This window comes from Drosophila miranda, chromosome 3 (genome assembly GCF_003369915.1).
Source record: "Drosophila miranda strain MSH22 chromosome 3, D.miranda_PacBio2.1, whole genome shotgun sequence".
NCBI lineage: Eukaryota > Metazoa > Arthropoda > Insecta > Diptera > Drosophilidae > Drosophila > Drosophila miranda.
Genome location: NC_046676.1, coordinates 22920270 through 22934319, shown reverse-complemented (window position 1 = coordinate 22934319; position 14050 = coordinate 22920270). Strand labels below are relative to the sequence as shown.

Below are 14050 nucleotides of genomic sequence, written 5' to 3'. Positions count from 1 at the left end.
CTGTTGACTGTTTATTTTGGGAGGCGGTGCGGTGCGGAGCGGTGCGATGGTGGTATTGCGGGGATGACGACGAAAGAATGCTGTATTGATGTGCGCCCAGGCTTTGGGGCATTTCTGTTTTCCCCTGCCTTTCGTTGCCACGCTCTCCCAGCCCTATTTTCACAGCCAAGTTAACCAACAAAGTTTTCAATTTGCCGACAAACTTAAGCCGCAGCCACAGCACTTGTCGAGTTGAGCCGAGTCGAGTCCTGGTGTGGGGGGGCCAGGGGTATTTAAGGAGCTGGGGGAACGAGAGGAAGGACACGCCTGTCTCTGTCTGCGCGTGCAGCTGACACCAAAAATCAATTGCAATGAAATGGTTGGCAAATAAAACCAACAAAAAAGAAAATAAAACAATCGTCATTGGCCTTATTTGGTTTGCAGCATTTAATGGTCAAAGTTGTTCAACTTCTCTGTAATTTATTTGATTTGCTTTTTGCCGCAAGGCCGTTTGATAAATTACAATTTATTTAATGAAATGTACAGAGACCGAGACAGAGAGAAAGAGACAGAAAGAGGCACGGAAATAAGCATTAATCATACGCCATGTGGTGCACCATAAACAAAACTGCCCAGAAAACCAGACAGCATTTTAAATTTTATAAAATTTTCGCTGCCTTGTAGGAGAAGTTGGTGGAAGTCTGCCCACAAAACCCGTTGGCCTGGCAACGCCATTCCGAAAAGTTAATTAAAAAGCCATGGGACATGGACAGGAACCAATAAAAAGAATCACACCCCACAACAACAACACCACCACCAGCCACCATCTGCCCACACAGCACAGCAGAGCGCCGCTCTCTAAGCATTTTGGCCTTCTCTTTTTATTAATTTTTAATACACCTGCCTGTGCCTGCCATTAAGTGCGGACCTGTTCAATTTCATTTAATTAGCCATTAAGACGTTTAAAAGGGAACTCGCCTCCGCAACCCCTTCTCCCAGCCCCCTAGGGGGCAATGTCGCAGTCATTCAAAATTGAAATAGCTCCGACTAGGGCCCCATCAGCCATCAGTCAGAAGCGGATCTCCTTAAGTGTACGCGCATTGTGCGCATTTTTGCTTTGTTATTTATGTATTTTTTCACTGGATGGAGTTCAAAGCATCTAAACAGCCACATCAAAGCTCCAGTCTGGTAATTGCTTCTTACAAATTTGAATTTGAAATTTCGTTCAGCTATCAGAGTCGGCAATTGGTCGAGAGAAATTCCATTTAAAGCGCTCGCGTTCAAAATCCATTGACAGCCTATGCCTATACATTTAGCAACAGGCCTTAGCCAGCAGTGCGTATACGTAACATTGAAGTGGGTGACTGCCATTGGGTGTGGGTGTGAGACATATTTCATTAGCACGAAGCTTCCTTTGACATCTTGCCAGGACATTAAGCGTTGAATTTAAAGCGGCAACGCACTCCGGCGAGCCTTAAAGTCCCGATTCGCTAAAACATTCGTACGAGCGTGTGGAGCATAAGCTGACAGTGATGAATGTGTTTCATATTAATTGAATGCCAACGCTGTCTCTCCCGACTGAGCCTGTCTGTGCCACATCCATATGTGTGCCTGTATGCAGATTTAACGCTTTATTGAAGCTACCATACTGGCTGCCATATAAATACATAAGTACGAATCCACCAGCGACAGAGATTACAAGCGCCGCGGTCTTTTGTATTAACTGAAATCAATATTTCATTTGCACAGGTCAATGATTTGTAGGCAAACAGTTGCACAGAATTGAGAACAATTTACCCCTATTTTCACCCACGCGGTCTCTTGGGCTGATTCAATTTTACCTTTAACGGACAGTGGATTCAAGTTTTTAAATGAATTGAAACGTGCCTGGCATGGCGAGAGGCTACGCTAGAGTCCCTGGCCAATGACCGCAAAAGCGAGGAGTGGGCCAAAGGCAGCCGCGCACCGAATATTCTAGGTAGTCGGTTGGGAAAGCGGAGACTTTGTTTGTTTGTCGCTCCTTTTCTTTCATGTGGTTGCACTCTCTGAATGGGATTAACAAATAGAGACCCGGGCAAAAGTGTAGCTGAAACTTATTAAGCAAACATTTTGTCGCCTTTTATCGCACTGCAGGCCAGAGGCGGTGCCACGTGCCTCAAATACCGCGCATATGGCGCATGAGAAATCGCTGCAACGATGCTGGAGAGACATGGGCGTTTTTGCTTTTGTGTCAAGTGCAAAAGAAGCGTCCACGAACTGCGAACGAGAGTAAGTAAAAGCCGTTAATGTTTATAATACTGATGGCTGCTTCTGCTTCCCTCCACCATAGTGCCACTCTGCCACCGACAGGTACACACACAGGCACCCACAGTGAAGCATGCGTCAAATTTATTGCATACTTTGCAGAGCGTGCATTAGCGTGGAAGCAAGCTCGCCACGTCACGAATCTCTTCCAAAACAAAAACCGACGGGTATATGTACATACATACGAGTTTACCCGTACATTCAGCGAAAGAATGGGAAAAAGCCAAGAGAAGAGCCAAACGAGAACGTGACTGCTGGCCCCAGATGAGGGTGCTCCTGCTGATGGCCACACATCAAGCCAAATGGCTGAGTCATTAGAATTTAGCCAAACAGTGAGACTCCACCAAAAGAGTTGGGTTTTGCTGATTGCATTTCGAATGGATCAAGAAGAGTTAATTAATTTCAATTATTCGCAGCCTGTATCTCTGTGAGATATGCATAAAGGCGAGCGAGCTTAAATTGGTTTTGCCTCTGGGCTTGTCAAAATAATCTCCGAAAATTCCAGTTGAAATTGCTGATAGAATATCCAATGCTTTTCGCAGCAATGGGGAAGTCGGAAGCACCGTAGGCTCAAGAGAAAATCTGGGCATTAATAAAACATAGTTGCAAGGTTATTTTGTCTCTGGGCTTCGGGGAAAACTCTGTGAAACATTTTCTGTTTCAGATGGCTACTGTTTACCCATTCAACATCCCACTCGGATCATGAGAACGCTCTCATTTCAAGTGCCCTGCAACCGAGCTGAAAATCAACCAAGTTGAAAATTCAATCGCATACAAATCTCTCTACGAATTAGAGCGGCACCTGGTCTTCTGAATCTATCCCTCCCCTTAGCCGTCCTCTCGTTCTGCCTCCCCGGTTTTTAACAAACACACACATTGAAACGGGGCGGCAGTTAAGAGACTATTAAAATGCAAAACTTTGCCCTTCGGCAGCTGTATGGTACGTATGGTAATCTTTTGGGCAGACTTTTCGGCCCTCCTACTCCGCAAGTCGATCCATTTTGGAGCAAGGCAGGGGCCACTGGCCAACAGGCACTTGGAGATAAACTGCAAGCAAATAGTAGAGACCAGACCTAATCCTGCTGGCATTTTCGTTTCAGGATGTCGCAGTCGCTAAGGTCCATGCCCAGCTCCATCACTGAATGTATTTGCAGTTCGTGTTGCCCATTAAACGCCTACCAATTGGCATACCATACCCCAATCCGCATTCCAAATCGCCAGCTTTCGATGCTCGCCTTTCCTGCAACTGATTTTTCGATGCAAGCATCTGCCATGTGCGAGTGCCCAGCTCCAGCTTGACCTACGGATTGGAAATCGTAAATGTTAATGGCTACCCAGATTTCGGATTTCATGGGTTCGGCATTGGTAAAGGATGCGTTCCGACTCAACTCCCCAACGCCCTGCCACGCAGCAGACAATAAAGGCACAAGAGCAGGGCAGAGTAATATGGCCTAGTCTTAGCCACCCTCGCATCTCCGTTCCGAGTCCCTGCAAAAGGCTTGGACTGAGTTGAAAATCCTGCCGGGCAAATGCTCGTTAATGCTCTGCTGGGTCTTGTGACTGGGCATTCTAATGGAGAATCTAGAAAGCATAAAGCCTTTGTTTGGCTTTAAGCAGCTGCATTTGCCTTAAGGCCCTGTCCGGGGATAATCAAACGGGAATCAGGATTTATGCCTCAATGATTGTAGTGTATTTGTCTTTCCTTCTTCCCATACTAAATGGAACATGCCATCGGTGCAGATTTAGTTGAGATTTACAAGACACACATACGAGTATTTGTCATAATTCATGGGAGTCCAACAGCAGTTGACACGATTGTAGCCATCACGTACATCGTGGCTAGATAAATCTTTTGCCCCGGACCCTGCCACAACCCCAGGCATTGCCTTGGCAGCACTCAACGCCATTGTCTGCAGAGTCAGAGTCGCCACCTTTTGTCCACGCTTCAGCTCTCTGTCACCCCGTTCTGCCCTCGCTTTCCCTCTCCCTTTGTGGCCAGCACGTGCACGCTGTTAACCTCAAAAATGCGCTGCTAAAACATTTTTTAACACTCGCAAGCTTTCCAACACCTCTCAACCGCTCTCTCTCGCTACCCCGTCCCCCTCTATCTGTCTAAGGGAGTGAGCGGAGACCAGACCAGATCGGATCGGAACATACGGTCGGGTCGCGTCGAGTCGGTCTGGTCTGCTAGGTTGAAGCCACAAAACACGACTTCAAGGGCGGAGCCAGGCCACAACATCTAATCGAGATGATGGCCAAAGAGCGACCCATGCTGAAGTTGACCAGAGCGTGGACAATCCTTTTTGGGGTGCTGGCATACGCTGCCTGTACGTGAGTCGGATGACAAAGTGGTTGGGCATACTCGTACATATGAACATGTCCATCTAGTATTCAGGAGCACTACAGGGTGCTGCAACCAGAAGTCCACTAGGAAAGGGTCCCTTAACTAACCCTTAACCTAACCCTAATGAATTGAGTCACCCTGTTAATCTAATCATGTCCCTGACGAAAGGCGCGCTCGCTCGCGCTAGTTAAACCCAAACAGACTTTCCCCTTAAATTAATGACCACAATACCAATGGGAATGACCGTGACAGGATTGTTGGACCGCAGGCCAGACACCGAATCCAAGTCCGACTGCGAGTCCAAATCCGAGGCTGGAGTCGCGCGTGCGAAGTCACGTATATGGCGAGGGACATTACAGGCCAGGGGCCACATTGGGCAGCAGGCAGAAAGTATGCGACAAATTTTAACATCTGCATACAAAATGCAAAAATTCTCCGACTCTTAAAGAGGACATGCCACAGCTTTAAGGGGCAAAACAGCTCCGTGGAAGAAATGGGATATGCAAGGGCACCCAAAACGGCACACAAAGCGCCAGTTTATCTCCGAAACATTTATTTACTTGCCCCAGACCCAGAACCAACCCCGGTGCCAGGCCCTGCTCTGTAGGTTAAAATATTTACGCTGGTTAAGAAAGCAACGCCCGCATGTCCCCTTCAGGGAACGCAGCGCGGGATGGGAGTGGGTGGTGGACGGTGGGTGGTGGGGAGAGTAAATCGGGGGAAAAAGGAGAGCAACAAAACTATTCTCCAAGCGGGCGCGGAGATAAGCGTCAACAGAAAAAATAATAATAAAGCTGCTGGCCAGAGCTTTAAGGTATGAAAATATAAAGAATTTTGGAAGAGTTCGAATTGGGGGTCTGTAGGTGTGGGAATTTTTGTATAAATCTGACTAACAATTCGAATATCTGAAAATTTTCCAATTTTCCTTGTAAAAGTTGTAAATGGAATCTTATTTTTTTCATTTTCTGCTGTTGTCGTCAGCTTTTTATTGCAAATGCTTTGGCATTTTGCCAATTATATCTGTTTGAATTGCGATATATGTATGTATTTGTAGCATTTTACTTTGTTGCTCGATTTACTGAGAAATGAAATAATTATATAAATTAATGCATTCTTTAAACATTGAACAATCATTAGCGGGTCAGACCTTTAATATTCTTTGATATTCTGCATTTTTTCTCCGGTAAGGGCATCCAGCAAGAGTCTGCTCTTTAGAATGATTTGACCCAATTTTTATGGCGGCTCATTAAAATGCCATCACTTGGATGCCATTGTTCATTTCCTGCCAACAGCAATTGCCACAATTTCCCATGTCCGTGTCCTTGTCCATGTCCGTGGCCGTATCCGTATGCAGACTCTTAATTTATGCATCAGGGGGAACCGCAAGTTTCACTTAAGGCACACTTGTGAAATGGGCAACAGAATTGTCAATCGAATTGCCATAATGAAATCCTTGCAGCGCAATATTTAATTTATCAATTACAGCCAATGGCGACACCAGATGCATTTCGGCTGGCCCCCTCAACGACCAAAGATAAGTCGCTCTTCATTCAGCATGTGTTTCCATTTGACCATTGATTCAGCTATAGATTCAGGCGCTGGAGCATCGGCTGGTCCAGAAGAAATAGCCATGCCATGCCATCCCCAGTTATGAGTGGCCATAATGAGATTTGCTAGCTGATACTCGACTTTTATTTATGGCCATTGTGGTTTCACTTACTGAACTCGAAGGGAGCTGACCACCGATTGCGGGGACCATAAATCTGAAGTGCTTCGAGAGCGTTCTGTTGGGAAAACATTCGAGACTAGGGCGAGGCGAAAAGAGTAGAGAAGTTTTATCAGAAAAAAAGAAAAAAAACCTTCAGAAGTTCAATGCTCAAACGCCCAGTAGAGTAGTGGTAGTTGACAGCTAAAAACAAGTAAATTCTAACAAAAAATAAAAGAAAATTCTGTGGCCCAAGGAGAAATAATCAACGTTGGGTGGCAGGTGACGGCTACATCAGTGGCCCAGGACTCAGTCCGTCCAATTCATCATCACCGGATGTGCACATGGATGTCATATTGCCAAGTATCTAATTCAGAGACTTGTAGGTATATCTTTGCTATTTATTCTGAAATCCCTCATACAATGGTATTCTTCGCTATGTAATTCTATGGAGATGTTCGTGCAAGAAGCGCGATCTGCGCCTAGCGAGGACCCGACCATGACCCACGTTTAATGCAATAAAATACATAGTCCCGTCCGGCATCCGGAAACTGCTTGCATAGTGAATGCCTCAATTATATTCCAAGCGGGCAACAAACTCGATTTACTGCCGAGAGACTTGCTATGGGGTGGTCGGAGCTAGTTCGATTGAAGGCTATACTACTGCCTAGCATATTGGGAATGGGAATAGGAATCAATCGGCTCAAATCGCATTTGTCTCAGAGCTGCAACGGCAGGAGACGAAGGAACCATCAGCATCGGGCTTCGTTAGTGTAATGAAATTTCCGAACAAATCAAGCCAACAAATTGTTGCGGCTCTCCTACAGATTCACTGCTGTTCTGGCAATGAAAAATTTGTGGTCAATTGTTAGGTTTGGGTTTGGCTTTGTTAGGAATTGCAACCAAACTAAAATTTCGAATGTCAATTGCGTTATTCGAATTGAGGAAGTATTTCAGCATAACTTTAGTTAGAACTTACTTTGTAGCTTTGCTACTAAGTCACAGAGTAACAGGCACACTGATATTAAGAACAATTAAACTTCGGTTTATTAATTTTTTTTAGTGCCAGCCACGCGTCGCTGCGGTACATTTGGTATGAAATTATATATATCCTGAGAAATTCATATATTTCGTTTTTGTTGGTCGTATAGTGCCACATTTGAGAATCGCATATAGAGAGGTTTCGGGGTCGAGTCGCTCATTACTCAATATGTCTTTTTTCTCAAAAAGCGTCCTTCAAGTGTCGCTTCCTGTCCCGTTTTCAGCGGATACCGTTTGTAGTTACTAGTGGGAAAAGCGGCGCTTACACGAATCTACTATACGTATACTTTTGTATAATTATCTGCACATTGGTTAAGCAGAACACTTGATTTTTGTGTATACACAGCAGTGGTCGGCACAAACACATTTACATGTTTTTCAATGCGCTTGTGAGCGAAGACCGCGGACAAAATGGAACAAAAAATGTTCTTGATGTTCATTGTGTTATACAATATATGTACATATACATATGTATACTATATGTTATACTATAGTACACTTGTACGTGAGCGGCAGGGCAGTAGCAGAAGACTTTCCTCTGCACAGTAAAGGAAAAACGGCATTAACAGCAGAAAAATAAGATAAACAGCGAATGAACACCAGATAAGCAGCCACGGCAGAAGGAGAGCACATCAGAGAAGGGAATCCCAGCAGCCAGTCGTAACTTTCAGCAGCAGCAGCAGAAAATTAGCCGAGATCAAGCCGAGCCGTGAAGTTAAGACTAATTATTCTTAAACTTACCAGCCTACCTCGACTTAATACTACCAATAAACTATATCTAAATAATATCTTACATATATGTACATAGATCCGAGGACACTCAGCAAAGTTGATGCTTAAATTAAATTGATATAGCTGTTAATTTTAATTTACGGAAATATGGCTTTCTATTAGTAAATAATTACAGATAATTGCAATTGAATTGTCTGACCACCCAGAATGTGCTTGCACTAATGAGTTTGATTTTTTTCCCGGGGGTAATTTTTCATCAAAAGGGTTTTTAAAGTGGATTGATTTTCAGTATTTAATTAAATTGATTGGTTTTTTTGCATTTTTAATAAAAAGCCAGTTTCTTGTACTCAGATAAAGTGCAGAGGTAAATATTATGGTAATATCGTAATGGATTGCGAAAATTAACATGCTTCAAAAGCGCACAATGATGAACATATTCATTGGAAAAACATATGTATACATATATACATATACAGTTGATATATGCAGTAAATATAATTATAAAATTTAGGCCTTTCATTCACTAATCCAATCACGCATCAGATAGCCACTGCGTTAATTAATTATTTCATTTCGACATGCAGGTTGCTTTCTCCTTCCATAAGTGTGTGTTTTGTTTTATTGTATTTAATCTGCTGCCACACGCCCCACTAGCAGACTGACAGCGTAATTAATTCAATGAAACGTAATGGGCCGGGGAGGACAACAAAGATTTTGGCCGGGAAAAAATCTAGCAAAGGCTAGAGTGAAAATTGTGTGCGCACGTAAGTATGCAACGATTTATTTTCGTTCATGTTCGCAGACAGTCTGACGGAAGGCCCAGTCGTTAAGTGGCAGGCAGGGAGAGTGTGGGAGAGAGAGAGCATGAAGGCCTGAATGGCACATCTCTCTATTGACCATGCTGTGGCACCGAAAGTGTGCTCGAATACTGCTGACTGGAAGGAGGTTTGACTATACATATGTATGTATATACGTATGAAACCACTTTCAATCTGACAACTTATCCAAATATCAGCTGTTCAGCGCTGCCAACCAGCTTATGCAAGAGCTCATGCACAAAAACCGAATTCGTTGATTGAATAAATCAATTGGATACCTCATATTGCACTTGCCCTTGGCCTTCCCATCCATCCCCTATAGGGTTTAAACATTAAGCCAACCACAGGACAAGCTGCGGGGGAGTGCGGCCAGATCCTGAGTGTGTCTAGAAAACCAAAACAACTTGTCGGCATCATTCTCTTTGGTCCTGTCAGCATGTCCTAGTGCGCAGGCCATGCAAAGTAATTCATTAACATTTAACTTGATTGACACACGAGTCGGGGGAAGACTATGGAGATGGAGCTGAGAGTCCTGAGACTTAGCTCGTAGTGAGGGCTGAAATTTTTTCTGTTTGTTTCTGTGGAAAGCACGTATTCCGGGGCACGAAGATGAAAGCTGGGAGGCACGCATACGATTTGTTTATACAGTTCTAATGCATAATGGCATCGGATTTTCTGGCTAAGGATCCCCACGCACCTACACAGACAGAGTGCGAGTGAGATTGTTTCGTTGTTAATTTAATAAGAGGAAAGACGACAACAGGTGCTGCTCCACAGAGCCAGGGCCTGCCTTGTTGGCCAAAATGAAGTCACGTAGCAGACATAAATCAATTGCTATGAGCAGGCATTTGTGCCGTTCCAATTGCACGACTGCATACGCTGTGCGGCCGACCTCATAGCTGACGGTGAGGTAGGATCGATGGCAGAACTTTTGGGCCTGGACTGCTACTCCTGTGAGGGCTGACTAGCGACAGCTGGTAACTCGTAAATTGAGCATAAGCAATGAAAGTGTAACGAGTCTTAATTTGTTTACCAAGGGCCATGCCACCCGTCCTGGATATCCACAATATGCCTGAATGATGCCAAATCAAATACCCAACTGGGACTAATACTTCCCCAGGAAATGTGTGTCCGGAATGCTTAAAGGGAAAAGTTAAATTTAAGTTTTCGAAATGATTGATCGATTTCTAAGAACTCTTCCAATTCGCCAATGAGGTTTGTCTTTCGTTACGTTGAAAGCGAACCTACGCATTGAATTCGGTTTTATTTCCTCATTCCGGTTAAAAGGAGAATACACAAAGCAAACATACAAACTGCTGATTTATCTGATTAGAGGCATTCTTGGAAAATTAGCATTCGCTGGAGATTCTCCAATGAACAGAATTTTAATTATTTCCAGGAAGTCCCATAAGTTTGGCACCTACTCCGTCGAACACCATTGAGTCTGTCATTTTCGTTTTAAAGCACTGTTACTCAAATTAAATAACAATCAGGCAATCTATTTGGTGAAAGGTTAGCCAGGCAGTGCACTAAGCTATTGATCCGAAGAATTGGAAGCGAAATCAGCTCAAAACGATAGAAAGTGGATATAGACTCCCCCGTCAACGCCGGGCATGAATCGTTCCCTTCTGCTGAATTTCCGCTGCATTGACAAATTGGACGCAATTTCAATGAAGAATCCCTACAAAAACAGAGAGCACTGCGGGACAACGACATACCCACACCTTCCATATTCCCTAATCCCCTTTGACAGATGACAGCGTTGAGTACCCCACGGGGCAGGCCATTCAACTCAAACAAGGACTTGCAGGCAGCATTTTATCTTTAAACTTGTTGCTGTATTTGGTTTACACACAATGCAGAGTTGCGCACAATGAAGGTGGCGGCGTGTCCTGTGTCGCCGGCAGGTCACCAGGTGAGAATGGTTATCATGGCGCGCAGCAGCTCGAGAATGTCCCATCCGTTGCGACGCAGGATCTTCAATGCAATGGCCACATCGTGTTTCTTCTGCAAATTAAGACAGATATAGATTAGCGTGGATTATAGTCGTAGGAGGAATTTCGAAGAACCCACAATATTGGCGCGGAGAGTGGCCTGGAACTCTGTCGACGTGACCGTGCGGGAAAACAGGGCAAAGTTCGAGTTCTTGGACTGGGCATCCACGGAGTAACCGTGCACATCACTCTTGGGCATGAGGGCCAGCAGGTCGGCGATGAAGCTGTGATTCTTCTTCTTGACCTTACTGCAGTCGCAGCTCTTTTCGACCTGGGGCACAGGCAGCGCGATGCACGCAAAGATGTCCAGGATAAGCTCGATGTCTGTGGTGTCTACGCCGGCAATCTGCAGCTCCTCTAGTGCCGTTCGATAGGCCTCGCTCTCCTGCAGCAGCAGGGCCACCTCCTCGAACCCGGGGGTGTTGAAGAAGCGTATGGCCTTACGGAACTTGGCGTCGCACTGAGAGTGCGTATCGATCAGGGCCACTAGAGCCTCGTGGTCGATCAGGCCGCGCACATCCTGGAAGGCAGCGCAAAGGCCATCGTCCTGGCCATCCTTGTCATCGTTGAGGTCCGGTCCGCTATTGGAACCATTTCCTCCATCTGGGGGACAATATTCTGAGTCATTTCTGGCGTTGGACTGTGCGAACGTGTGGCAAGCAAACACCGCCAGCACGACGCAGAATAAGGTCAGCGTCTTCATGTTCATGATCATCATCTACCTGGCAGAGATTCGCGTTGATTTTGGCTCTGAACTGTAGCTAGCCACTCGCTTTTATAGCCACTTTTCCACCCGTAGATGCTACTACCAGCATTTCCTTTCCAGCCACTTCGCTTATCAGGCGAACACACCAATTAGTGTAATTTAGAGCCGTGAAAATGTCTTTCCTCTTATCAACCAGTGAAATTCTTAGAATGACATCTCGGCACATACTCATACTCTGTCATGACGCATGTAAAAACAATGCCTGTAAAGTAGCAAAAACACCTTCTTAACAGGTGATTACTGAAATACTGAATACTGAAATGAATCTATGCTGTATTTGTCATTGAATTTCTCCACCTTCTTGTGCTGGTATCCTTTACGCCATCCTCTAGTGTGGGGGTTGCTGGCGTTCTTAATCCTATCTGATCCGCTTATTAATGCGACAAAGGCAAGGGACTTATAAATTATGCACTCGATGCTGCTAGTTGAGGATACTTTGCATGCGATTATAGTAATTATGAAATGTCTGGAAAGTAGGTCAGGAAAGTGGGAGGGCATGACTGAAAGTCTGTGGTACGTACAACAAGTGGTTCACTGCAGGGCATAGCTTCAGCCCCAACTGGTATTCGAACCGGACAGAATACCAAACACTTTGACCCATCAGATGACAGCCCCAGAATGCAAAGGACTCAACTGTCCTGCAAATGTAGCCGTTCTCAAGGGGGGGGATATGGATTGGTCGGGGACTCGGAAATGGTTTGATTCATGCCCCATTGTTTGTCCAGCAGTTGCGCTCAGTTCGGAATCATTTTCAGTGCGGGCTTTGAACAAATGGTAGACAAAAGAATGCAGCAATTGTACGTCGTGCGATGAATCGAATGAATTTTTCAAATTCAATTCCCTAACACAACGCAAAAATCGTTTGTAATAATATTAATAATCATACGCACCGTTGCACCGGATCTATCTCTAAATTGCCATGGGGTCTCACAACATGCCTCCCCCTACTTATAACGTATCGCTCCCCATGACAACCAATTGTAACAAATATTTGCCAACCAATGTAGCGGAAATAGTTGCATTCTTTTTCAGTTTTGTTTCTTGTTTACTATATTTTTTATCTGCCCGTAAAAAATTCCACTATACTATCGCTCAATGGCAAATAATGATGCATGTACGAAACAAATGGCAGATAGCAAAATGTGAACACACTTGGAAAACTCTAGTTTGCCGCCTCAGTTGCTAGTAAACCTGCTCTTCAGTTCAAGTCCCTTCCTGCAGCAGAACTGCGATTTATCTGTAAGAATTAAATAGTTCCAAAAGCTGATACTATGTACAATTTAGCCGGTCAGCAGAACTTCAAATGAAGCAGATAAACTGCAGGCAGGATTAAAACTTTCCGTTTTCCCAAAGGTTGAGTTCAAAAGTATTTTGAAAGCGTCCCCGGTAACTTGTTGCCAAGGTCAAGTGCAATGAACACACACATTCATGTGGAGGAAAAGTTAAAATCGTAATGAAAGTTCGGCATATATCCGTATGTATATATGTACATATGTACTTACATATGTACATATGCATATCCGGTGATCAATAGTTGGCCATCCAGCCCCTTGCCATTGCAATTTTCCATCGATTGGCATTAAACTTGTGTGCTGGCTGCTAATAAAATGCCTTTTCTAAAAGGCAAACCGCAGGCAATTGAGCCGCTGTCAGTGGAATATTCTCCCTCATACAGGCCGTCGTACTACTCTGATTCCGTCTCTGCTGATGGCAGACCGAAGCTATTTCTGATGTTTCCACATCAACCACAAAGCAGAACCATACACCCTCACGTCCTTCCATATATGTACCTACATAAATGTATGTGTGTGACAATGCCACAAACTTGTTTGCCGCTCCATATATGGGAAACCATTTTCATTTCCCTGGATAATTTACTCAATTAGAGCCGAACTGGAAGGCTTTGTGGCATTTACGAGAATCGCTTTATTATTGCACTTAAGAGATGTCCAAAGGCAGCTGAGGGGGGGGGAATGGAACAGTGGGTGGGGCACACACATGCTACTCCTAGATCCGACTGACACACTAAATTTAGTTGGCTGATAAAACTAAAGTGAACTAAGCCGTAGAGGCTGCTAGGAGGAGCGATGGAGAACAGATAGAACAGGGGCTGTGAAAGTTGAACAGCTAACTTACTTCGATAAACAGGCTTAATTAGCGACCAAAGCTGAAAGTCAACAGACTGTCAACTGGAGCTGGCACTAGGCGCATTAGGACCAAATCCAGGCACACACACACACTCAAGCATATAGCCACGCATACTAATAATGTTAATGCCACCAGCAGCAGGGCCCAAGCACAGTGGATAAGGGCTAGCCGTCTCACTATCAAAGATCCCTTTACATGGAAACAGATAGTGGTATCTTT

At 44.6% G+C, this 14050-nt stretch overlaps 1 protein-coding gene across 1 annotated transcript; it reads right to left on the bottom strand.

Moving 5' to 3' along the window:
- Window positions 1–10729: 10729 nt before the first annotated feature.
- LOC108160952 lies at window positions 10730–11672 on the bottom strand. Its single transcript, XM_017295243.2, has 2 exons — window positions 10997–11672; window positions 10730–10930 (listed from the first exon to the last, which is right to left on the bottom strand). The coding sequence occupies exons 1-2, from the start codon at window positions 11633–11635 to the stop codon at window positions 10832–10834; spliced, it is 738 nt and encodes a 245-aa protein (XP_017150732.1). The 5' UTR covers window positions 11636–11672; the 3' UTR covers window positions 10730–10831.
- Between the last annotated feature and the right edge of the window lie 2378 nt (window positions 11673–14050).